General features: G+C 34.4%; 1 protein-coding gene across 5 annotated transcripts in view; it reads left to right on the top strand.

Moving 5' to 3' along the window:
* Positions 1-26,464, top strand: part of NBEA (neurobeachin) — a 472,765-nt gene that overhangs the window by 382,751 nt on the left and 63,550 nt on the right. For all 5 annotated transcript variants that reach the window (XM_090133132.1, XM_090133143.1, XM_090133133.1 and 2 more), the window contains 3 exons: positions 3,518-3,630; positions 13,229-13,369; positions 20,989-21,108. In XM_090133132.1, coding sequence (XP_089989258.1) covers positions 3,518-3,630; positions 13,229-13,369; positions 20,989-21,108 — 374 coding nt within the window. The remainder of the gene's footprint in view (positions 1-3,517; positions 3,631-13,228; positions 13,370-20,988; positions 21,109-26,464) is intronic.

Raw genomic sequence — 26,464 nt, 5'->3', positions numbered from 1 at the left:
GCATGTGTTGGGCTTATTATTGTCATCTAATTAGATGTAACTCGAACTACTTGCTTCTAGAAAAATCATTAAAAATTCTTTCCTAATGACCTAGAGATGACAAAATGTCTGTAAAGTGTGAAGAAGCAGACAAGCACAGGAACATCGCTCTTAAAGAGTGTTAATCCAGATGCTGCAATCATCTAATTAAACAATATTTTGCTGTCATTAACATTTTCACCAAGGAATTGCAGTTATAATTTCTTTGTCAGCTGTCTCTAGCTCACTTTACCTTCAAAACTAAAGTGCCATATAAAAACGTTAAATTGGATGGTTTAATTAAAAAGTTTTTTTAATGAAGAAACATATCCAGTTATTCTGAGAACTCATTTACTATGCCTCAGTTTTATTGTTCAAGTAGATTAGTGTCAGAGGCTTGCAATATTTAATATTCAGCCTTTAATATTAATCTCTGTAAGCCTACTTGGTAAGAAATCTGAAGCTTCTAAAAAGGTATAGTGAGTACCAATAGTAGTACAGGTTTACGTTTTATGTTTATTTATCCAAAAGGAAAAAAAAAAGATTTTTGCTGGAATCATCATGCAATTAAAGAGAGCTGAATCTATTAATCTGCTGACTTTTTACTCTGAAAATGACCATTAAAAAGTCAGAAATGATCAAGAAAACATTCCTAAGAAAGTTAAACCACTAATATTTATGCATGTTTAGAATTAGGGATTTGTAATTCCATTACAGCCCTAGATCACTGTCTTCCACTCTGATAAGCATAGATGTGTGGTCCTACCTTGTCATGTGCATTCGGTCTCCTTTCACAATTTAAACTGGGGTCCATCCTCCTGAATCGCTTTTATTTGTTGATATTAAAAAGAAAATTGTTGAAGGAAAACACACTATTTTATTAAACAACTGAATGGATTTTCTTAGTAGCTAATCTCTTCATATGAATTAAAAATTCTGAAGGAGGTGGGAAGTAAACATTTTATTTATTTTATTTAGACTATGGTGATATTGTTAAACCCAGAGTCAGAAGTACTATGTAGTACATTGCTAATCCTGTCCAAACTGCAAGATTATCTTCAAATTATTTCTCAGTATGTAATTTTTTTTAAAAGCACACAAGTTGCTGCTAACATGGAGCTAATTCCAGAGGATCATTTTCTCATGTGACCGTACCTTAAGTAAAGTATTCTGTCAGAATCACACAGCAAAGGAGAACTCATGTATGGTAGCTAGAGTTGGGATTGTTTTTTTCTTGCACTATGCACTTATCTGTGATTTTCCCATGTAAAATTGGAACAGAAAGGCAAAATCTCATTGATGGAATTTATTTAAATTGAAATGAAGTGAATGAAATAAATATTGAAATTAAAAGAAATCTCAATATAGTAAATATCTGTATAGAAATTAGTGATTTTGAATTATCCTAAATTTTCTTTTAAGAATTTTGCAAAAGAATATTCTCACCTTTACAGATGTTTTTGCAAAGCATTTTCAAGATCTGTTTTCGTTACCATAAAAGCTTTTGATTCTGAAGAGTCATCATTTTTTTGCTTATGCTTTTATTAGACTATGCTCACCTCCATCATTCTTTTCCTCAATCTCAAAGTTCTTTTAGTCTGCTGTCTAAATAAACATAACCAATTCATGTAAGGTAAACATGTCACTGAATTATAAGTGAGATAAAAGCATACAGTAGTTAAAATCATTTCCTTACATTCCAAACATTATATGGACTTGTTCTTGTTTTCTTTTTGGAAACTCTTCTGTTAACTGGGGATTCTGATGGAGAGAAAAACATTTGTTGTACAAGGATATACTTGTATGGAGGCCATATTTTATAGAACCTTGTGACGATGTCAAGAAACTGTATAAATTGCATGTCATTAATCCCTTGCTAAAGCTGAAAATAATACTCTGATTTGAAAGACGCAGAAAAGGAGACAGACTTAGCTTACTTAAATATTTATGAGAAAATAAACAAGCAAAAGATTAGTGTTCTACCAGATACTACCTTTCGTTTTCGTCCTTCACACAGGTAAATTATGCTTTATTTCCTGGTTTAATTGATAATAACAATTAATTTAGTCCAACAATGGTCTTGCATTCATTCACTGTTGATATTATAGAAGTATCTTTGTTCCCATCCATGTTCATTTGTATGTTGTACATAGTGCCGAGATTGCTTTTTTAAATGAAGTAGAATTTGCACTTAAATTACTTTTTTTTTTTAATATTCTTGTGGACACGTTTGTTTTCAAAACACAAAAAACAATGCAAAATTGTTAACAATGCACACCTTTTCCTTTTCCAGCAAGACTACATACAAAATAGAAACAGACTTCATGTTCATCAACTTCTATTGAAAAAATAAGGTGTTTGTAGAGCAGTATAAGTTTCATATTTCATTAACGCAGAGCTGATTTTTTTGTGTAGAATTGCAAATGCTACTCTGAACAAGGAAGTCTGTGTTTTCCTGTGCCAGGTTTTTTACCCCAGGAATCTGTCCAGAATCTGGAAGGAAGCAGTTAGTGAGACAGGGCTGTAAATCTGCTGCAGGACTGGGAATTGTTAACCTGGGTTATTTCAGTCTGCTAATTATATTATATAAATGCACACACATATATTTATTACTTGATTTTGTTTTTTAATACTCATGTTGCATATTGTGTGATTTCCAGTAAATCAATATGGTGGATGGTTCTGTAGTGAGCAACTTCGTTTGTCTTATCAGTGAAATGTTAGATACCACTAAATAGCAGTTGGCACAGGAGTAACAACCTCTTCCAAACGCACTTTTCCTGGTGATGAACTCATAAGTTTCAGTTTTTTTCAGTTGTTCTTTTGAAATTATCTAGAGATGACTTTTGCATATTTGGGCTTTTGGGATGTCAGTAATGTTTCTTCCATTATGTTTGGACAAAGTGGCCTGGGGCAGTCAGCTCCATTTTTAAAAATAGTAAAATGTTTTTTATTTTTCAAACTGATTAGGAAATAGTGTTAAAATAAACATGTATTTTTCCACCTTCAGTTCTGCAATTACAGTGAGTTCTCATCCATTCTTTACCAGAAAAGCACTGTGGGGAATAACAGAATAATATACTTCAGGACAGATCCAGATTTACAAGCCTCAAATACAGCCTCTTGTTGTTGGACTCTCAATCTTTACCAACCAATCATATTGCATACAGTTGATTGAAAAATGATACTCTAATAGTTTTAGATTTTATCACTTGTACTGTAAAAGCAGCTTCATGGAAATAAAAAATAAGGTACTTATTGGCATATGGTTTTTTTTTAATTGATTTTGAAATATACTGTTCTCTTTATGTTATGCTGATGTCTGTGTTGACTTTTGATTCAGGAGCAACAACTGAACAACTACTTTTGTCTGGTAAATTTATACCTGTTTCTATCAAGTGGTATAAATCAGGAACATGCAACGCAACGAATGCAACTACTGGATTGCTTTTCAACTGATACCATTTCCTAATTCTTAAAACATTTGCTTTCTTAATAGGACGAACGTACAATGATCTGAACCAATATCCTGTATTTCCGTGGGTCTTAACAAACTATGAATCTGAAGAGTTAGACCTGACCCTTCCAGGCAACTTCAGGGATCTTTCAAAGGTATGATTCAGCTCCATTATTGGCACTTAGCCATCCTTTTTAGCAAGAAATATTGTTGTTTTATTATTTATATTCTGTTTAATACGAAGGTCTTTATAGAAAGTAAAAAAATTATGAATTAGAGTTATATTTTAGAATCATTTTATATTGAGTCTATACATCATAATATTTACATGTCCCTGCCTGATCCAGTTCCAAACCTGTAACACCTCAGTGCCTTTTGACTTCCAGTTCCTGGGTGCATCAGGCCACTTGATCCCATTAATTATCTCCCTCACTTCATGAAAACCGATCCAGTGGAAATAAAAAATTTGAACTAATTTTTCACATTGTTGCAGGGGCTAGACTGTAATAGCAGCACTTGTTTAATAATTATTCATTAAGAAGTACTTATGTGTTTTAGAATATGGACTGTCTGGTTCCTATTATTACTTGTGGAGGGTTTTTTTATCCTCCAACCAAATTTGGACAGTTAGTTCCTTATAATAATATAATTCTTATTATGTATTTTCCTAATATCACCACACTATGGTCTATATATTCACATCTGTTACCCAACTTGTGCCACCAGGCTGATGAGAATGCGTGTCCTAACCATGTATGGCAGAATCACCTAGGGGAGGCTCTACTTATGTTCTTCTTCCAGAAGAACAGGAAATGGTTTGGATCTGAGTTTTGGGTATACTATTTCCTGGTTCATATCAGCCAAGATAGTGCCTGTGCCTTCTCATCAGGAAAGGCTTCGCGACATCCCCAACATGAGGTGTCTGTTGTATAGGCCTGACAACTTCCTTCCATCCTAGATTTCTTACATCTTTGGTTCTTCAGCCAGGAGACAGAAGTTGCTCATGCACTTTGAGTAAGGCTCAGAACTGCAGAAAACTGTCACTTGCTGGCTTTAGGAATGAGGCTAAAGAGAATAAGATGACCCTCAAGGGTGTATGTGGCAGTCCCACATTATTTGCTTCTGTTAGGGATGAGAGTTTTTGGTGTTCCCGCCTTTAAGTCTGCTTTTCTTTCCTCCTTTTCCTGCAAAAATCTTGGGCAGATAGATCCCACCCTGCTTATCCCATAAACTTGCATCCCTGCTGTACTTACAGTGCCTGTAGATGTGTTTCGTAACTGTTCTTTAAAGCCTGTTTTTGTGAGATTTCCACAGTAACTTGAGTAGTACTTTATTGTAAAATAACAAGAGGAGGCATATTAAGTTTCCTCTCCCTTTCCTCTTGGGTAAGTAAATAAGTTTGCTTTGTTATTTTTATTTTTTTATTTTAAGAAATAGAAATCAAACTACATTAGCAATATGCCTCAAATGTAGTTAAGTTGGTTGAGACACTGTTTATGTTGTAAGAACTTTGGCCGTTTCACAATATTATAAGTATGCTTCACAAATGTGTTTTTCACTTATAAAATGCCATTGTAATGCATACCAGGAACAATAAAGGAAATCTGCAAACATGAATAGAGATCAGCAAGAATCTTGCATAGGCTCGTTTGCTAGCATGTATAAAAATATTTCTGTTTAAGAGTTATTAATTGTGATAAACCTTTCATTAAGACCTTACACGTTTCAAAATCCTTCTAATTCATTTCTTTCTAGTACGAATAGCAGTGTATGTGTGGTGTATGTGTGGTGAAGTGCAACAAGATTAGACTGTGTCTCATGAGTCCTTTGTTAGCTACTTGGTTTTGGTTGAATCCAAATTTTTACGGCAGCCTATTAAAGTATATAATTGCAACAGGAAGCATGGTGATAGCTGAGTAGATATGTTTTCCTCATGAGTCAGTAAAGACTCATTATGGAATTAGTGCTTGTACAGTTTATTAAGTATCATCACAATCCTGGTACTGCTCTCCTTTAAAAAGAAATGTGAAATCAAATCCCCACTTATTAGTTTCTTTCAGAATCCGTGCAGTGTGTGCTGCAGTATTTTGCTCGAGGAACTTTTCTTACACAGTTTGATAACTCATCCTCTTATTAGAAAGCTACTGGTGGTTTCTTCTGGCAAAGCCTGGTTCTGGCCACTTTGAACAAATCTACATAGAAGTGGTTAAGTAGAGTGGTCTCCCCTTTCAGGCAAGATCTGGGCTGCATTTATTCCGTGGATGTCTAAGAAAGCACATATGCAATCTGTAAAGTGTTTTGGGAGCCCTCAGGATGAAAGGGGTGTAATTGCCATTTTTTTCCAGTGTTTATTACAGTAACATCTGATAGCAGTTCCTTAGGTTTTATTTCACAATGGTTTTAAAAGGAAATATAGATTAATGACTTTCTGTAAAAGGCAGTGTCCAGTTAGTACAAAATGCAGTACTTCTGTGCACTTCAGCTGTTACGCGTTACTTGCACCCTGTTTCAATTCATGCTTTATCAGTAGAAATCTTAAAAATCAGATCCAACTTGAAGTATTTCCTTTGCAATTCTGTTTTAATTTTCATTCTTGTCCAATATCTGTAAGTAAGCTCCATCTTTCCTCAATTGGGAGGTGAAGCCTGAGCAGCCTAGTGCTTAAAAACTGGAGCCAACAATTTATTATTCACATTATTGAAACTAAGTGTGCCACCAGGCTTCAGTCAGACCTCTGGAGCAGGTACACAGTGTATTTTCCACAGGACCTGGTTCCTTGTGTCACATTTTACCCTGCAGTGCTTTCCTGCAGATCTGATGGCAGCTCGGAACCTCCAGCTAAGCTGCTGATGGAGAAAATCTCCTTTGTCAGTTCCTGACCTTCTGTCTTCCCACACGTTTGCCCTTCTTGGGTTTCAAAAAGCCTCTGTCCTTAATATTCAGCAATTAATATGCCTCAAACAATCTTTTGAAGCTAGAAGAAGTCTAGCACTACTACATGCGTGGTAAAAGCGCTCCAGAGCAGTGAAATTAAAAGTGATGCCATTCTATCATATTTTGTACTGTTGGTTTAAAACATTTTTCATAGTTAACTGTAGATATAAAATCTAACATTTTAAAATGTTTAAAATTTGTCCATTGTCACACAAGGTTCCAGTGCCATTTGTGATAATGGAATATAAGTATTTTGAAATATTTTAACCTCTGATTACTAGTCTTTCTGTATAAAAATCTTACACATCACCTTTGCATTTTCACAGATGCTAAGTGAATATAAACTATAAATGTAGTTCATATGTTTTGTGGAAATGAAATTAGATGTGTTCGGTCTGCCTATGATGTCAGTGACAGAATAAAGCATATGCCTTTTGCATTTAACTCATATTGAAATATTTACATTTCAGCAAAGCAGTCTTGAGCATATAACTTGTCCATTCCTCCTATTACATTTTATTCTGACTTTATGTAGCACTCCTTACTGAGGCACCTTTGCATTTGAATGTTGTTTGTCCTTTCAGAGCAATTATATTTAAGTATATTTAAACATTAGTCTAAAAATGCTGATATCCTTTTTCTTTGAAGTGTGTGGAAATTCCCTTATCAAGAGATTTTTTTTCCTTGTTTTTTTTTCTTTTTTTCCCCTCTCTTTTTACATAAAATTTGAGATTTAAAAAATAGAGCACATGGTCACTGAAGGTGACGTAGCTGTTGGATATATTGGACTTTTCATTTGATTAGACAGCATAGGCTCAAGTTTTATTCATTACATATACAAGGTTAAAGGTTATATTTATTGTTTGACAGAATGAAAAGCTAGTGAAAGAGGCTGTTATAGATACGTAGATTATCTTTTTACTATCAAACAACCCTGTGATCTGCTTATTTTCTTCTTCACTAAGATCTCCTTTGGAAAAATACCTATAGTAGTAAACATTTGTACACAAAATGTACATGCAGCCCCTCCTGTATCTTGAATTTTTTTGCTTATGGTTTTCATGCAAAGTACTTAAGATGTGACATTTTTTTGTGCAAAATTCTATGACTTTTACTCGTAAATTATACTGAATGCATGAGTTTGACATGCTGCATTGTCCCTGCTCATTAAACTGTAAATGGGAATTTCTCCTCATTTACTTCTAGTCATACATCCGGTTAAATAAAATGATTTCTTCACCAGGCAAAGTAATACTAGTATTGACGTGTACGAGATATCACACGCCCATTCATTGAGTGGAAAATTTTTATTTTGTTAATATAGAAGGTGTTTGACTGACGGGTGGTGATAAGCATAACCACTTTTTCTTATTACTGTGCCATTTCAAGAAAAGGAAGTGATAAAGCCCCAAGGCTTCTAAATGTAATAATGCAAATGAACGCGTCGAGGTGTGAATATTTCAAGGCAAACCGCACTTAATACTTCCTAAAATGTGTATGCTATGAAATGGAGTTCACGGATATCAAGAGCCACTCTCACTGGAAAAATTAAATCAGTTTCTGTAACTAAAACTTCCCTCTTTATCGTATGCAACTCAACCACCAAAACAAAAATTATTTTGTTTCTCACTTGGGTTAAGCCACACAACTACACATTCCTTTTCTTAAATAGAAAGTTAATTTACCAGGTGAAATTCTCATACTTTGAAAATACAGAACTCTTATGTCAGTTGATAGTTTTGAGACTGCCAAAGAAAAGCTGTTTTTAAGTTTGGATAAAATTCAAATTTATTATAAACTTTAAAGTACCCTGCTGAGATGCCCTACTTAAAGGTTGATGTTTATTGTTGTTATTTAATAAAAAAAGCAAACAGTCAGAAAAAGCTCTCTGTATTCAGCTAAAACCAAATAAATCCAAACTCAAAATTCCTTTTGTACCCAGTTACAATTTTGTGCGGTGCATGAGAAAAAGAGATAAATAGATAAAGTAGCTGCTGTATGAATTAGAGTCAAGATAAGCAGCATATTTCAGTGGCCAGATAAATAGGATGCTGCATTCAGTTCTGCTCTCATGAGAGAATGTAGTTCTATGAAGATAGCTGGCAAAACAGTAAATATTACATGAGCTAGCATAACATGTCCAGTGGATATAAACACTAGATGTATTGACAATACACTGGTTCAAAGGCCAGATCTCTGAAGAGATTAGCCAGATAAAAAAAAGAATGACATGAATAGAAGCATGTTTTTAATGTTAAAGTAAATACTTACTTTATATTTAAATGGGAACAGAAGCATGAAATAAACAGCAACCTTTGGTCACATCAGAAGTGAAGTGACCAAATAGACATTGAAATAGAGGGAGATGTTTTGCTTGGTTGTAAAAAAGAGTGTATTATAAAAGCTTTTTAGGAGAAGGTATATTATCTGTTTTTGTTTTTCTTTTTTTTTTATTAATTAAAAAAAAAAAAGTAAGTGATGTATTTGGTAAAAACATTTTGTGAGATTTTAGAGAAATAATTTTGTATTTAAGGTTCAGAACAATTTGTCTCACTCAACTTTAATTTCCGTACTAGTCTTATCATTAAAGTACTGGACTGAAAGTCAATATATGGATTAACCTTTGTCTTTATATTTTTTGTGCATGTCATTTTAACTAGTTTGCACAGTAAAGGCGTCTCAATGAAATGAAAAAAAAAATATTTTCATCCATTATATGAAGATGGAGGGATCATTCCATTTATAGAGTTTACCAGCATTTTATAGCTATAGTATTGGATTAAAACTGTGTTAGTTGACTTTCTGGATTGAGAATGACACCGAAAAGCTATGAAAAATTCCATATGTATATCCTTTGTAAGAATAAAATCAGAAATGTCTCATTCATACAATAAGGAAATGTGAATGACTACCCTTATGTAGAAGTTACCATCTAGCAGCGCATATGCCTTATCAGAGTAAATTAGTTTATTCTTTGCTGAAAGATGAAAAACAACTAAGGAAACTGTTGGTGGTAGACTTCTTTCAATTTGCTCTGTGCTTGCTATTTTATTTACTGAAATTCCTTCTTGCAGAAGGAATTACATTCATTTGATGTACACAAATTGTGCTTAAGCAGCAAGACGTTTAATTGTAGAGTAAAATAAAAGAGAGGTATGATCACTTTTAATGCATTTTCAGAGTGTATGATTTCCTACATCAGGAGAGATAGAAATGTTTGTGGAATGGCAAAATTAACCCATATATCCTGAATCCCAGTACAGATCAATTCTTCATTCAATACAGTATCTCCAAAGAAGTCAAAGTGGGACTTCCTACGTAGAGAAAAATCTCCATCTCCCCTGCTTCCTTCCCTTCCCTTCCCTTCCCTTCCCTTCCCTTCCCTTCCCTTCCCTTCCCTTCCCTTCCCTTCCCTTCCCTTCCCTTCCCTTCCCTTCCCTTCCCTTCCCTTCCCTTCCCTTCCCTTCCCTTCCCTTCCCTTCCCTTCCCTTCCCTTCCCTTCCCTTCCCTTCCCTTCCCTTCCCTTCCCTTCCCTTCCCTTCCCTTCCCTTCCCTTCCCTTCCCTTCCCTTCCCTTCCCTTCCCTTCCCTTCCCCTCCCTTCCCCTCCCTTCCCCTCCCTTCCCCTCCCTTCCCCTCCCTTCCCCTCCCTTCCCCTCCCTTCCCCTCCCTTCCCCTCCCTTCCCCTCCCTTCCCCTCCCTTCCCCTCCCTTCCCCTCCCTTCCCTTCCCTTCCCTTCCCTTCCCTTCCCTTCCCTTCCCTTCCCGTGATTCCCTTCCCTTTCCCCTTGCCCTTCCCTATCCCCTTGCCCTTGCCCTTGCCTTCCCCTTCCCCTTTCCTTTCCCTTCCCCTCTCTCTCTGCTAGGAAATTCCCACAAAACATCCTTCAGAAAGGTTTTAGCATGAAAATTTCCATCTGTGAGAGAAGCTGGATGACTCTCATAATGTTTCACCTAAACAGTCCACTTTATTCAACAGATATTTTGTGCATTTCAGCATTTTCCCTCAAATGAATCCTAAAGTAATTGAAAGAAAAATGGATTCTGACTCTGAAAAGAATTTTTATGAGGATGAAGGTAATCTTCAGAATACAGCTTTTTAGGTTTATCATTTAATAAATTGAACATATGTCTTCTGAAAGTAGATTATTTTAGCTACTTGTGCAGGCATATTTTACATAAAAGGGGAATGCACAATCTTGTAACCTATCTTTTATCTTCTAAATTGAAATAACACTTCTCTCTCAAGAACCTTGAAAACACGATGATTTATTTACATTATGTTTTATGTGCCTTAGGAAAGAATTGTCAAGGTCTTGAGAGAAAATACCTTTTCCATATACAGCTGCATATATATATATATATATATGCATGTATAAAAATAAGTTACTTAAAGTTAAATTGCCATTAAAAGCAGTATTTTGGTAATATACAAAATAAAACATTTTATAATTGATTTGGAGCATCAGTTTTGTTTCACAACTCTTCTAACTACTGTAAACATTATACAGTAAAAAAAATTCTGCATAGTTGATTTGATGATAGACATCTGATCATTTTCAAATATATATTGAAGTACATGGAGTTTTGAATTTCAACCTTGCCATGATCACCATATCCCTTCCTTATAGTGCTTTCAAGTATGTATGTACAATAACATTATGACGGGTTGTGCCTCTCTTGTTCATAGCTTCAGAATTCAGTGTAGCACAGGGCAAGATACACCTTCACAGCGGAGGAAAGAAATATTCTCAGGGAGTTTTTCCATTACAAAGTGCAATCTCACAGATTCATCTGCCGTTTTGTATATCCTTCTCAGAGGGGGTGAACATTTGCTGTAAACAGACTCTGGTGTGAATTACTGCCTTAGCTTTGGAAATGTTCAACTGGGGACTGGAATTTGTTCTGGTGGAGACATGGATGCAGAGTGTCCTCAGGGTGGTATTGCCAGATACCATTCAGTCCACAGACCAACCCAGAACCCCCAAATAATTTAGTGAAGTGCACATATATCTGCACAGTTTGTCAGCCCAATAGGAAAACAATGTCTTTTAATAAGTTACTCTTTCAAGAAAGTCATTGGACAGTGATTTTAATGTATTGGCAACCTATGTGCTGCAGTAATGCTGGTGTGTTTCCTGAAAGTGCCAGGATGTGTAATCAAATTAACAAAAACACCAATATTTATTTTATTCTTTTTTCAGTAGTTCAGAAGCAAGCCTGGAAAGTGTTAGGGAATTGCTCATATTTCTTTTTCAAGAATGTTTTGTGAGGTCTTGCAGTGCAATCTGCATCAGATAACACTGATCCTTAGGGATTACTTGTACATTTTACACGTATGTGAAAGCTATTAACATCTCCATGACACAGCAAAGTATTAAGCCTCAAGAGTGTTTCATGTGAAAAATAACAAAATCATTGTGCTTTTAAATGTAACTTTTCATCAAGCACTATTTAAAAACAAGCTGTGGTATTTAAAATTGGAAAACATTAAGTTCTATGTCAGTCTTTTAAAAAGTCATCTCAAAAAACATAGCAATACTAGGAATAAAATATCTGTAGACTTAGAAGTGTTCAGTTACATATGTAGTGCAGTGAAACACAATGATTTGACCTTGTACTGATAATTCTTGTTGTAGATGTTAACTCAGAAGAGCTGTGCTTTGGAGTGAAATGCAAGAATAATTGTTAGCATTTTGAAAAAGATCAAAATGTTTATTTTCAGGGTGTAATTCCCTTAATAACAAGAATTGATAATAGAAATTTTAACTGAACACTTGAGAACTTCAAAACAAGTAATTATTAAAAATTGTAGTAAGTTCTTTAGCTTGAAAATGTGTTCTCCTCTAAGTATTAAACTCTGTATGTTTGATTAATTTTATTAGAAAATCTAATATATGAAGGTTCTTTGTAGATAGGTATTAGACAATACACTACTAATATTTCATCTGTATAAACTGATTTAAGATCACTTAGCATTCATTTCAATACTTTATTTAGTTAATGTTGTATTTCCTTTATCTCAGTGTCTTTTTATCACGCAGTAATAAATAGATTCCACAATAAATAAATTGAGATAAAGAACATAAAAAAATTATAGAAAAGAATGCATCACCTGAATATATGTATCAAAATCATCAATTCCTATTACTGTCTTACATTTCTTTTTTTTTCCCCAATTTGTACAGACTGTCTGTTATGTATAAGTAGAATGGACTTAGACTTGGTGAATAATTTCCAAGCTTTTGTGCATTTTTTAAGAAAAAGCTTGTTCATTTCTTTGAGTAAAACCTTGCTTTGTTCAGCCGGAAAGTAAATCCAGTTTTGCAGGGCTATGCATGGATTTTAGTATTTCTGCTTAGGATCACCAGACACCATCAGCAGGTCTGTGTGAAATCTTTTCATCATGAACTGCGCATTACAAAGTATCCTGTGTGAGCAAAAGTCAGTTTTCATTAGCTGTGTGATTATGGTGAATGACAGCAACAGAAATATTAGTTTGGCCTCAGTGCATTTTAAATGCAGTTTTAGAAGTCTGTTTCCAGAACAATGTTACTGAATTAATTGGGAAACAACTTTTTGAAAGTTTGCAGGTACTGAACACTTACATTTGTCAATTAAAATAAGGAAAGTCGTAACACTTTCAGTTCACAAAACCTTTAAATACAATTCTAAAAATACAGCAATCTGAAAGGATTACTACAGCATGGAATGAGTTTGATTGCAGAATCTCATAGGTAGCAAGTCTTAACATAGAATTAAGCCATGACATGTCAGGCATGCTGTCCTTCGGCTGATGTTTGCCCTCTTATCCTTTTGCAGCCTATTGGTGCTTTGAACCCAAAGAGAGCGGTATTCTATGCAGAACGTTATGAGACATGGGAAGATGATCAGACTCCACCTTACCATTACAACACCCACTATTCTACATCTACTTCTACTCTGGCGTGGCTTGTTCGTATTGTAAGTATTTCTAGGTCCTGATTTTTATTAATAATTTAATTACAGCATCTCTTCTGTCAACTACCTCTGTATAAAAATCTCAGTGCTCTTTACTAAAAGTCCCATAAATCATCTGTGTATACTATGTGTACTCATCAGTAGTCATCAGGAGTTTTTTGTTACCTAGGCAGTCTAAAATATATTTAACTTTGGTGGTGTAAGGTCAGGGTAAACCATGTGATGAAAAAAATCCATTTAAAACTAAATCCATCTGAAAGGACTCTATTAATACAGAAAACTGATATTACTCACATGTTCATTTGTTATTTTCAACTACAGATAGGTATACACAACATTAAAGAAAAACCTTTCACAAAAACCACATCTGACTGTGTCAGAGTGAGAGGGGAATTAAAGCACCAGTTCTATATTAAAATAATATAGAGTAATATTTATGCAAATGATCTATACTTCTTGGTAGATTAATAACTTAAAATTTTCTGTAATGCAAAAATATAGGTTCCAGCTTCAAACTGTTCTTTCAGTCCTAGTAATCTCATCCTTATATCCTTTTCTTAAAATCAGACCTAGAGAAAGGGGCCAAACTGCAAAGATGATAGAATGAATCTCTATTTGGTTTACGTGTAAACAGAATGAATTACGGAAAATGGATTGTTGATGAGAGACTTAAGGTTTCATACAGAAACCTGAATTCATGAAGAATTGAGTCACTGTGTAATTACTGAACTTAAACTACACTCTGACAATAAAAATCTGTCACATAAGATGCACTGTAAGCATGTTTCACACACAACCAGCCAAAACAGAGCTGCACAGAGGTGGAGATCTGTGTTATCACTCATCTTAGGTTCTGTTCTTCTGCTCAGAAGGGAAGAATTAATGTGTCTGTGAGTTCAGGACATACTCCTTAAACCCTTGGGAAACAAAGTGTTGATTACACTCCCCTAAAGGGTGATCTCTGGACTCCTTTTTAATGCTGCTAAATTATTCATGTACTGTGAATACATTTTATGTGCTTTCTTGTTCAGCTAAAGTTTATTTAAAACAATGGTTTTAATTGCATGTTTATCTATTATTTTTGGCTACTATTCAACTAAAGATCTTCTCTTGCTAGTCGGCAAATTCCTAGGTCTGAAAGTCTGCTTGCTATTTGAATGTACAGCACACCAAGGAATATTCATTTCCTGTATTAGGCTAATGCTGTGTCATTTTTACTGCTGTTGTTTATATAGTACCATAGGTGTTCTCACTCTCTTTCTTTCGTGCACAAAAAGAGTGAGAGAAAAAGTTCTCTACCTTGATGACCTCACAATATGCATCTGACAGATTATGTTTGTTAAAACTAACAGAATATTTGAAGATGAGAAAGTAGAAATCAAAAGGAAAAGTAGTATTTTCCATGGCAGAGATTACTGGTGGCAAGGTAGGGAACAACTTAGGGAGAATTTAAATAATGGCAAACCTAGATAGCCATTTGAGGACTTTCTAAACACAAGTGATTAGAACAAGCAGTCCCTACTGGGAGGAGACAATAGAAGTGAAAGGAAGACAAGCCTGGGGAAACTATAAAGCTCAGTAAAGGGGAAAAAGAAAAACATGTTGAGATCTGATATAGCTGCAAGTGGAAAACCAAAATAAAGATTTGAAAAAAAGTGTGTAAAGTGACAGTGAAAGATCATAGATTACAAAGTCATAGTTATCCTAGTGAGAGATTTTTGGCAATTAAGTAGTAAATAAAAAATCCTAAGGGAGATTATCATGCCAGTGAAATTGATAGATAAAGCTAAGTGAGATTTCTGGCATTTAAATAAGGATTTCTTCCTTGAATTTTGTGAATTTTGAAATCATCTTTTGATACACGTTTACGAAGACTGTAAAAATTATTTACAAAAAACAAATTGCTTCCTAGTCCAGGAAAAGGCAATGAGAAGTAGAGAGATTCAGAAAGAAAAAACACTTTCAGTATTTCAGAAGATTAGAGATGATTCAAGGAAAAAGCTCTATTGTAAAAAAGTTTTTGTCAGAAAGGAACAACAAAATGATAGTGAAAGAGAAATGGAAAATGAACTCATAGAAGAACATTGAGTAAATAAAGGAATAAAAGTAAAAGGAAAGAAAAAAAAAGAGACATTTGAAGAAAACAAACAAGCAAACAAAGAAAAAAAACAATGACAAAAACTGCACTGGGAATGAGCCTAGACAGGAGCAGAATAATGTAGAGTAATTTAAAACTAGGGGGAAGAAAATACATGCCTAGACCTTTGTATTGGAGAAAACAGTAGTTGCACTAAGAAAGGTAGTTTCAGCCACTCTGGAGTACATCTATACAGAATTTTGTAATTGCCACGAAATCTTAAAAAAAAAAGATTGAATTTTGTTTCTTGGTTTTGACAGATGCAATTTGATTCCTGTCAATTCTTTTGAAAGCACTACAATATCACATTTCTGAGTCAATTCTTCTCCATACTGTCTTATATTTCCCTCTGTTTCTGTCCTTTATTTAATCTATCAGGCTACTTTTATAAAGTGCAATTTATATCTTAGACTCAGTTCTCTCCAGTTTTATTATTTTGATATCATCAATCTCTGCCACCAATTTGCCATTAATAAGCTTTTCACTTTAGTACAGTTTTCTCTCAAACTCTTCTGTGTACTAAGAGTTTCCATAAACCATCCATCTTTTAAAGTGACCAATTTAATTACATTTTCAAAAAATGACAGTGGATTAACACATACAATTTGCTCTAAGGGAAATATGAAGGCGCTTTTAGGACAGTAAATGGTTCGGCCAGGTTCACCAGGCTTCTCCAGGTTAGTTACAGTCCCACCTGAAGACTGTATGGATGAGTTTGAAGCTCTCCCAATCATGATAACGCACACACTATTTTTCTTGCAGCTCACTCCAACAAATATATGTGCACCATTTACACATATGTGAACTGAAATTGCAATTCTTCGTTAACTTGTATAAATCCATGGTGCACTGAGGAATAGTAATCTTGATAGAATTCTGAAATGTCATGAAAGAATCTTGTATCTAGGTTATAAGAAACTGAGACTAGAAATGCTTGGTGCTATAATTGCAAATGAGACCCAAATGATCTCAGAAAATAGCTTTATCTCTAAATTCACCTGTTTGTTGAAAGCAATCAGCATTTTTTCTAAGTGAATTAGCAGATTACTGAACATTCGATGACTTCTTTATAGAGAGAGATACTGAATGTGAAAATCTACTGTATTGTTCAGCGAGGTTAATAAATATCATAAAAACTAACGTAGAGTGCCAGAGTTTATATAATATTGCTTTTCCCTCATATAACCATGGCTGAAGTCTTCTACACATCTCACATTTTTAGATATAAAACCAGGGAAGTCAATAAATAAACCAAAAAGTTCTACTTATTCCTTAGAAAATCTGAGCCATCATCCACAAGTTTTCTCCAGCAAACAGAGTAAAAGGTGCTCTGGAAGGGGATGTACTGTTCTGCTGATATAGTCCTATTTTGCACAAATGAAGTGAACTACTCATGGTTTATGAATCTGTTACTTTACCACCTGTTTCAAGAGTTATTTATTTTCATTTGTTTTCCATCTGGACCAGTGAATATTTAAGTTACAGATGGCAAAATAGTTAAAACAAAGCATCCTATTTCAAAATGCCATATACTGTAGTGACATGAATGTGTGCCTGAAAAGTAGACAGAAAACAGAAGAGTAGGCAGAAGAAGGAACTGTGTCTTGAATCATGTGGAAAGTGAATACCAGTGCTGTTTTTATGGTTTTTCAGATGAAATAAGCAAGAGTTACAGTGCAATTTGTTGTTCTCAGTAGTTGCTGCTGAAGAAACTATGTTTGCGTGAATTAAGAATCACAGAATCACAGAATGGCCAGGGATGGAAGGGACCTCAAGGATCATGAATCTCCAACCCCCCTGCCACATGCACAGCCATCAACCTCCTCATTTAATGCTAGACCAGGCTGCCCAGGGGCCCATCCAATCTGGCCTTGAACACCTGTAGGGATGGGGCATAAATTATTTACATCTTCATCAAATGACTGCTATAAAAAAGCATGATTACGAACTGATCAAGAATTTTGCAGAAGACAGTTGGTTTTCAGCTTTTGTTACAGCTACTAAGTACTTGCATAAGTTACAAGAAATTCTATGAGTCAGGTATGACTTGCCCCAAATCAAAGATGGGAAAGATTTTAAATTTTCTTGTAAATAGTTTGAAATGAACTCAAGCCTCCTATTCTGTAGACCTGAGCAAGGCATTCACAGCTATCTGAGATAAAAGGTGTACATCACTATGACAAAACTCCAAATACCCTCTTTTTCTAGTTCACAAATGGCTGAAAAGACACTTTTGTTTGACATATCTTGGCATGACACAACCTTTCCTCCTCTCTCCTCTACTCCTCCCATAAATGATTCTAGTGGGACTTTGTGATGTTAGAGGGGAGATGAAGGAAAAAAATGCCAGTGAGTTGAAAATTCCTTGTTCCTACAGCTCAAGCTTGTACACACTGTGATCAAGTGGCCCATAAATTTCTCTTCTCTTTGGCAGCGAACAAGGCGTGAATTTCATTCAGAATATTAGCAATGAGAGAGATGGGGTTATAATGAAAACATTGTGCAGCTTTATACCTTTCACAGCAACAAAACCTTTACATGAGATGACAGTAATCGGTATCGTAGAATAACAGTATTTAAATGAATATATTGAATGAGTTATGAATTGTATTTATATGATATAAGCGCTTGACTTTCCAGAGGAAGAAAAAATACTTTCAAATTATTTGAGAGGTTAGAGATAAAGCTAGTGAAAGCTCTGAATTTCTGCTAAGGATTAAAAAATCCAAAAAGATAGTCACAACAGGTCATAGTCGGATAGCATAATAGGGCACCCTGTAGTGCTCAACTATTAAAGGCTTAATCCTTGATTATGAATTTTATTACTTTTGTATATTTGTCTCAGATGCTTAAAATAATGTTGTCATGGAATTTTGGATTAATATTTTTACATAATTTATTGTAATTACATCATATTTCTGGTTTCTGCTTTTTTTAATCCATCAACTACTGATTTCAGAAACCCAGTAGTGACCCGCCGACAAGAAACTACATGCCTTACAAGGAACAATAGTGATAGGCAGGGGCTGATAGGGGACAGAATTGTTTGTGCTCACATCAACAATATATACATTTTTTTAGTACTGATAAGGTAGAAAAATATAGCATAATTTGCAGTGATACTGCAAATATATACAGAGATTTTGGTGGAGAATACATAGTTAAAATGAAAGCAATTCTAAAGTTAACGTATTTAAATGTGAATGTAAAGTTAAAATAATAATAACAATGATAATAATAACAATAACAATAATAATAATAATAATAGAACTTTAGGCAAAATAAATATAATACAACTCTGTTTATATTGTTCTCAGTTTACTAGCTCTAGATGTAAATAATACACTTTTTCATTTATATTTTAAATAAAGTTCCCTATAGAAAGCAATGAAAAATATAGATGTACAAAACCTTATTTTGTTTTTCTTTGATATTTTTTTATGCTGCTCATCATGTTGAGCTACTGTTAAATTTTAACATTCTGTTCAACTAATAAACCTCCTTCTCACTTGATTTGCACTACCTGCTTCAGTATTCACAAATGCAAACGAAGTCATTGTGCAGTGGGAGTTAGGGTCCAACAAGAAATTGTATTGTGCTGACTTTTCATTTGGTTTAATTATTTTAAATTAATTAATTAGCACATCTTGTGAGTCTCTTATTGGAAGAAATAGCTGTTGAGCTTATATTTTTTAACATAAATATATATTCTTTTGAATGTATCTTTTTAAAATAATTCCCTATGTCTTAAAAGAAAAAAAGATGAAAAAAGACTCAGCATTCAATTGGAAAGCAGGAAAATGTCTTACATTATTATAATGAAAAAGGTGGCATATTTGAAGTCACATACTCTGAAAATTAAGATTTTGTCCCTTGAAAAAAATATATTTGTTCAAAAATAAACAAATCCTTTAAGCTACTTCTGAAGTACTAGCATACTATGATGGCAGTAACAGAGACATCCCATTTCTTCTCCCTTAGGTAGAGAAATTTGGATTTTTTCTCTTTGAAAGAAAGTAACTTGTGTCAACTATTGCATATGGTAGAAAAGATTAATTGGGAAGACGTGAAAAGTAAAGAATGGAGAAAGAATGATCTCTGAAAATTTGAATTCCCTGTTTTTCTATTTTCCTCATCTTGTTAGATTTTTTTCAGAACCTGAGCATCAATGATTTCCTTACGTATCTTTAATTGTTGTTAAATGCTACTTTAACTGAATTACTTTAGTCCTCTTGAGTCCTGGATAATTTAAACAAGATATGTATAATGGCACATAATTCCCTCCAAGTTTCTTCATTAATTGAGAAGCTTTGTTCAGAAGTTTCAGAAAGGGAAATGGTGAATATATAGTATAAAATTCAAATAGTAGATGAACTTTAGTGTCAGTTGTGATCTGGTGATTACAAATTGTCTTAGATTCATGAAATTTCCAAATGAGCACATATACAAGGAAGTAAATTTGGGTATGACTTTAAAGGAAGAAACTCAACTTTTTCACATAGCCACCAGAGCACTTCTGAGAAAAAGAAGAAATTGCCTCCATCCACGTGGACATACTGCCAAATATTAATTGAAGCAGGGAGCTAATCTCATGGCTCTGGAAAACCAGGAAATTGGGAGTGATCTCAGTAGTCAGATCTTACTGTCAAAGTAAGGGTTTGGTCCACTGTCAAGCCCTTCCCTGCCAGGGTAAGCAGTTACATAAAAAATGGTTCTTCAGACTATCAGAGACTTGAGCTCTTCCTTAATAGCTGTTTCCATTTAGTAAGTATCGGGTGCACAGTTTCAGATAGAATTAGCAAAATTAAAAATTCTAGATAATTCATCTCTGAGTGCCTCTGTATACTAGTTTAAAAACCTAGCATAGAGATGAAGGATAGTTTGAATAGGGAAAACATGGTAGTTGATATTTGACTGCTCATAAACAATGGTCAAGTTAGACACCCTGTAACCACAGCCTGCCGCAAAACGTCAATACAGAAAGTCTGCTCACTATGAGGAAACATGGCATCTCTTGAGGTCTTTTAAATTGAATGAAAACAAAAGAAAAATCCAAGAAAGAGATTTTTTAAGATTTTATTTTGACATACTGTCTCACAAGGGTAAATAAAGCATGGTAATATAAATGACACAGGGAGTGTTTATGATGATTGCAGTGAGGTAGGCAACCATAGTAAACTGGAACTATTCTACATAGGTCTGTCACTGATGAATAATCAGTCTTATGGCCGAGTGAATATAAAAAATAACCTTTCCTGTCAGAACTCAAGATTGGTGTGTGCAAACTGTGTAAGCACCAATAAATGTACTAATATATTCAGTATAGGTAATCATGCATAGATACAAAGATGAGGTGCTGTATTTTCCTTTAATTCTTCCCTTATGAAGTATTTTGATCTGCAGAAGTCATTTGGATTTCATTAGAAACCTGCTGCATGATTCCTTCTGCTCTTTTCTTAATCCGTCTTCATTTCATTGACTACAGGAGCCCTTTACAACATTCTTTCTAAATGCAAATGATGGCAAATTTGACCACCCAGATCGAACCTTCTCTTCAGTAGCCAGGTCTTGGAGAAATAGCCAAAGAGATACCTCAGATGTGAAGGTAAGATATACGTATTATATATATATATACATATATTCATGTTGGGATAAAGAAGATTTTATGTTTCATGTCTTTATATTTAGATTCAGTTCAAAGAAAATTTAGTTTAATTAAAGTAGATATTTAACTAAAGTAAATGTTACTAAAGATTATTGTTCAAAAAGAAACAATCAAAGAATTCTTTGATGTTGAGTGGACAAAAGGTGTTTTGTTTTTACAGAAAAACAACCAAACTGATCTAATTTAGATCAGATAATCAGGAGATGGAGAAAAGCCCAATAAATTGTTCTTTCCTGCTGTTAACTCAATATTTGGCCCACTCCATAAAACACAGCAGGAATTGGATTTGACCTTAAAGTGTCATATCGTTATAGCTTGCCTAACTCTGGGTTTGCATTGCCTCGGGCAATTAATAAAGCATTAATGACAAGACCCATTTAAAATGTTGGCTTTTCTGTACAGCTTTAGCTTTTACTTGACTGTGCCTGAGGGTATTATGCAACAATACACATTAGATTAAAACAACTTCTACACGATATACAGAAACAGCCGGAGAGCAGGGTGATTTTACTGTTGTTATTCCTTACCTATTGTTAAATACAAAAAGCTATTGTTCATATACATTGAACCTTAACAGAAAAAAAAATCTTATAATATTTTGAATACTTTTGTCCATTCTTAATTCTCATTTTCTTGTAATAAGGTAGGCAAAGACTGCCTTATTGCTCTCTTAAACTTTATTTTTAAGATAACACAGACCTCTTCTATTTCAAAACTGCCACTCATAGCAGGAAAAGGGCACATTACCATTATATTTTTTAATTAAGTTGACAAAAGAAGAAGTAAATTTGTTAATTTAGTTGTATTCCAGAGCTCCTATTTCCATAAGTATTTCAGCAGTCTCATAAGTGTATATAGACAAACCATAGTATTATTATTCAGTTTCTAGTTAGAAAAAAAGTAAATTGTAAATTGTATTGCTGTCTTAAGATATAGAAGAAAATGCTTTTTAAAGAAAAGAAATATACCTAGCCCTCTTGAAACTCATTTCTTATTTATTTATTCTCCTCCTGAAGCTAATAATGTTTTAAATATTTAAATAAATTTTAATATTTTAAATATTTAAATAAAGCTTTGTTGCTTTTCTGGAAAAAAAAAAAAAAAGAATGTAATTTCAATACTTGTTGGAAGGAATTAAAGCTGCTATTTATTGTATTTAACATGCAGCAATTTATTTAAAATTAGAATGTTGATGTTTTGATTTTTCCTTTTCAATAAAGTTTGGTTTTCCTGGAACTCCACTGGAATATCTGGGAAAATGGCCTTCAAGGAGTGGGGCTGAAACAACAATAAGAGCCTTAAACTGAGGAATAAGGGAAGACAGTTGGAAGTGACTGTAATCTTCTTCCCCGGCTTTAGCACACAGGAGGAGGGCAGTTAAATACATGAAAGCATAGCAAAAGATAAAGGAATATCTGTGGACAGACGGAGGGATGATATTCAAGTAGGATGTATAATTAATGAAAGGATTGTTCCTAAACAAGCAACCACGTGAATTATCAATAAAATAAGGAACTGAAATGGTTGTATGAAAACGCTAGGAGTCTTGTGAACCAAGTGGGGTAATTTCAGCTGCCACTGCCTGCTGTTGCAAGGATGCAGGAATAATGAAGGAATAATGGTTGCAGTTATAAAATGTATTTTTGCTAATACCAAGTTATTCAAACTGAACGAGTATTAAAAATGTTCAAAAGGAGATGTTCGTCTTCAGTAAAGAAAGGCAAAAGGTGACCATGTAGGATAGCTAAGTACTTTGATGTCATTGAATGTTAAGAGAGGAGTTGTGGAAAGGTTGGATAAAATAGTAACAATTAAAGGTCGAAGTCACACTAGGGGAAAGACTGTAAAATTATTTATTCTAGAATACATTTGGGAGTCTGCTGTAAAGCCCTAGAGTCAGATTTAGAGATATATTCTATATATATATATATATGTATACATTTCTGTTACGCCACTAGAAAACAAAATACTACTTGGAGCTAAGTCATTTCAGAAAATCTAATATAGGAGGCACAGATGAGGTCTATTAGCCAATAAATGTCTTTTCCAGATAATCCCTGATCTGTATGTTCAGGGATACTTTAGGGATTAAAAATGCTGTTTAAAATATGGTTTTGTTAATTAATAACAATACAGGGCACTTGAGTTTAGAAATTAGTCTTGAGTTGATCTACTATGGGTTGATTTGGCTTAAGGCATAAAAAGGATAAACAAAGGCAGATTTGAAAATAAGCTAAGTCATTAATGGCTGTTAGAGTAAAGAGAAAAAAGAATAAGTAAAGGTAGAAAGGAGAAGAGATTTTTAGTTGTATTTAATACCAGCATTCAATATGTCATATCATCAAATTAATTGTACATTGATATAAAGTCACTATTGGAATAAGTCTGCATTATACTTCCGTAGCCTAAGTGGCATACATAAATGCAGTTCTATTTTGTATTTAGTTTAATAAGGAAACTTGAAGATCAGCAGGATAATAGAAAGCTTACAGTAAGACCAGAGCTATGTCCTTATAATTATAGCAACTAAAGAATCTCATGGCATCTAAACTCTGAAGGAGTTTACTTAGTCTTTCATTTGTTGCATAGCTCTCATGTTCTTGGAGAACACAAGTTTTTGTTTTTAACTTGTTTGATTCTTTGTGTGTGTTCATGCTGGATACAACAAAACCTTGGCAATTTCTCTTCTGGGGGACAGACATTGGAAATATATACCTGAGCTGGAGAGAGCCGTAAGAGAAGAAAACTTATTTAAGGAGTTGAATACAGGAAAAAATGTCTGTATGTGCGGGGTAATTAATGTTGAGGAGTGAAGACATGGTAACATAAATGCTATGAAATATGCAGCTGTATGAAAGGGTGAAGACTTATTTGTCAGGGAACAAAGAGGTAAGACAGAGGAAAGCTGAAAAAATGCCTACTTAACCAACATTGTATGAAAAGTTAAGTAAAAATTTCAATATTCTGAATATCCTCATGAGGGGAAGCAGTAAAATCCTTATGTCTCAAGATTCTTAGAAATATAGATTGCTAAAAGAGTGGAAGAGCATCAGGGACAATCATGAATTGGCTGGAGGATGCACTAGTTGACCCTTTAGGCCTTTTTCATTTGTAGAGTCTGTGTTTCTTAGTGATAAATCAAGAATGAGTAAAGCAGCTAATTGTTGCTGTTGTTTGTTGCTTGAGATCTTAATGAACTACATTTCTCAATGCCATGACATCGGGGGCAACTTTTCCCTGAGGCCTTGGAGTTCACTCTGAGAAAGGGCAGAAAACGGAACTATTATTAATATTACAAATACCTCATTTTTTTTCAGATCAGCTGTTCTGCTACTTGGAATGTCTGGCACATTTTAATCGAGTTTTCAGACACTGGAAAAGGAGTAAGGTTTTTTAGGAGCCACCAACAAACCCTCTCAAAGTCTCTTCCTACTTTCCTTCTTTTTTAAGCACAGCAACCTCTGTCTTCCACAGTAAAGGGCTTCAGCTCTGTGAGTGTGAAGCAACCTAGAATTCATGCTCAGCTGTCTGATAGCATCTAATATTTATATCGCGATCCTCTGAGAAAGTCAGTGCTGTGCTAAAGAAAAGCTGTGTAGAGCTTACACGAGTATAAAATCTTAAAGCATGTTCTCTGTCCAAGTGTTCCTCATGTTTGTGTAGCTTCTTTCTGGCTGCACACACAACTTTAAGTGTAGATGTTTGGCAGTGGCACAAGAATGAATCCCATGTGATATACACGCTGGAATGTTTTTCAGTCCTTACAGTAAATATGAGGTGTGTGGAATATAGACTGTCCATCAAAGTAATAAACATTCAGAACTGTTTATAACAGAAAGTGTTTATTATTCATGTATTCTTTATCATATATTTTAAATTCATCTGAGCTGCTTTAAGCACATTTAATCTCTGATCTCACTAATCTCATTAATTGCTGTGGCACAGGTTATGAAATAATTTAAGACAGCATGTGTAATGAATTAATCTTCCATTTTTCAAAGCCTTATGTTGTAAGATGGCCACTGTTTTTACTTTCAAGTACCATACTGAATAATATTGTATATTGTTCAGTATGAATAAAGAATTGCCTTAATTCTTTATTACCATGTCTAATTAAAAATCTTTTTAAATTATTTTTTTTAGACAAGTAAAATCTGCCTTGTTTTTTTTCCTTTTCCATGGGTTATTGTTTAAGACAGAGTGGGTCAGTTTTAGCAAGTAAATTGAGATTTTAAGCATCAGCAGTGATCTGAAAGCTCAATATGTTTTAAAGAAAACTTCCAAATCACACTGAAAGAATGTTGCATTAACAACTGAAAAATAAATACTGAACATTTGCGAAGGAATGTATATCTCTTAGGGAAGCTGCAGTTTTGTAGGTCAGTCTCTTGCTTCCACATGCATGTGTCTTCTCTCCAATTCTCTCCCCTTCCCCCCTCCCTCCTTCTCCCATTCCTTTTCGTTCCTCCTCTGGAATGGAATTGTTTCACGCTGAGATAAAGAAAATAGGGCAGTGTCAGTAGTCAGAACAATAAGAAATGATTTCTACTTATGGATACATCTTGAATTGTGACAAGAAATATGCCACCTTTGAAAAATGTAGTAAACGATAGATTGTTAACCTGGAGATGATTAAAGATCTACTTAGTCAATTTTTTAACTATATTTGAACTATTCTGCTTCCTTTTCTAAGAGACCTGTTCACCTATATTGGGTGAAATAGAATTAATACAGTGTGTGCTACATGAGTGTGGTTATACCCAGGGGAGAACCTGGCTAACACGGTTTATTTTATTGTGTCTCCCTTTATCAACATCGACCTTCTCTCGAGATAATCAGTACAAGCTGGACGAGGAATGAGTGTTAGCAGAGTGACCTTTGAGGAAGCAAGTCACCCAGAAATGACCATAACTTGCCCAGTCAGCTTTCACATTTCTTCCTACCCACCACCCCCCTCTCCAGTTTTTGCTAACCCTGACTTCCAGAGAACCTCCTGTTCAGGCACTAATCTTTCCTAATGCCTCTCAAACTTGTTATATTACTTTTTGAATAGTGTGTTTAGAAGTTAGGAAGGTAACTCTGACAAAATGTCATTAAGGTGCCTTAGTGTAAATTAACACAGCTAATGGAGGTACTCATGAGTGACTCATTGACCCAGTACTGGGCTCTTGTGGAATTAATGGATGCCAGGGGATCAACCTTTTGGGAGGAAAAGAAAGAAAGAAAAAGGAAAGGGCAGCTTTAAAACCTTGAAGTGAATTATATTAGAAAAGTGAAAACGTCTGGGTTAGATTTG

This window comes from Phasianus colchicus, chromosome 1 (assembly GCF_987193195.1).
Source record: "Phasianus colchicus chromosome 1, bPhaCol1.hap1.1, whole genome shotgun sequence".
Lineage (NCBI taxonomy): Eukaryota > Metazoa > Chordata > Aves > Galliformes > Phasianidae > Phasianus > Phasianus colchicus.
This window is presented reverse-complemented; position numbering and strand designations above follow the sequence as displayed.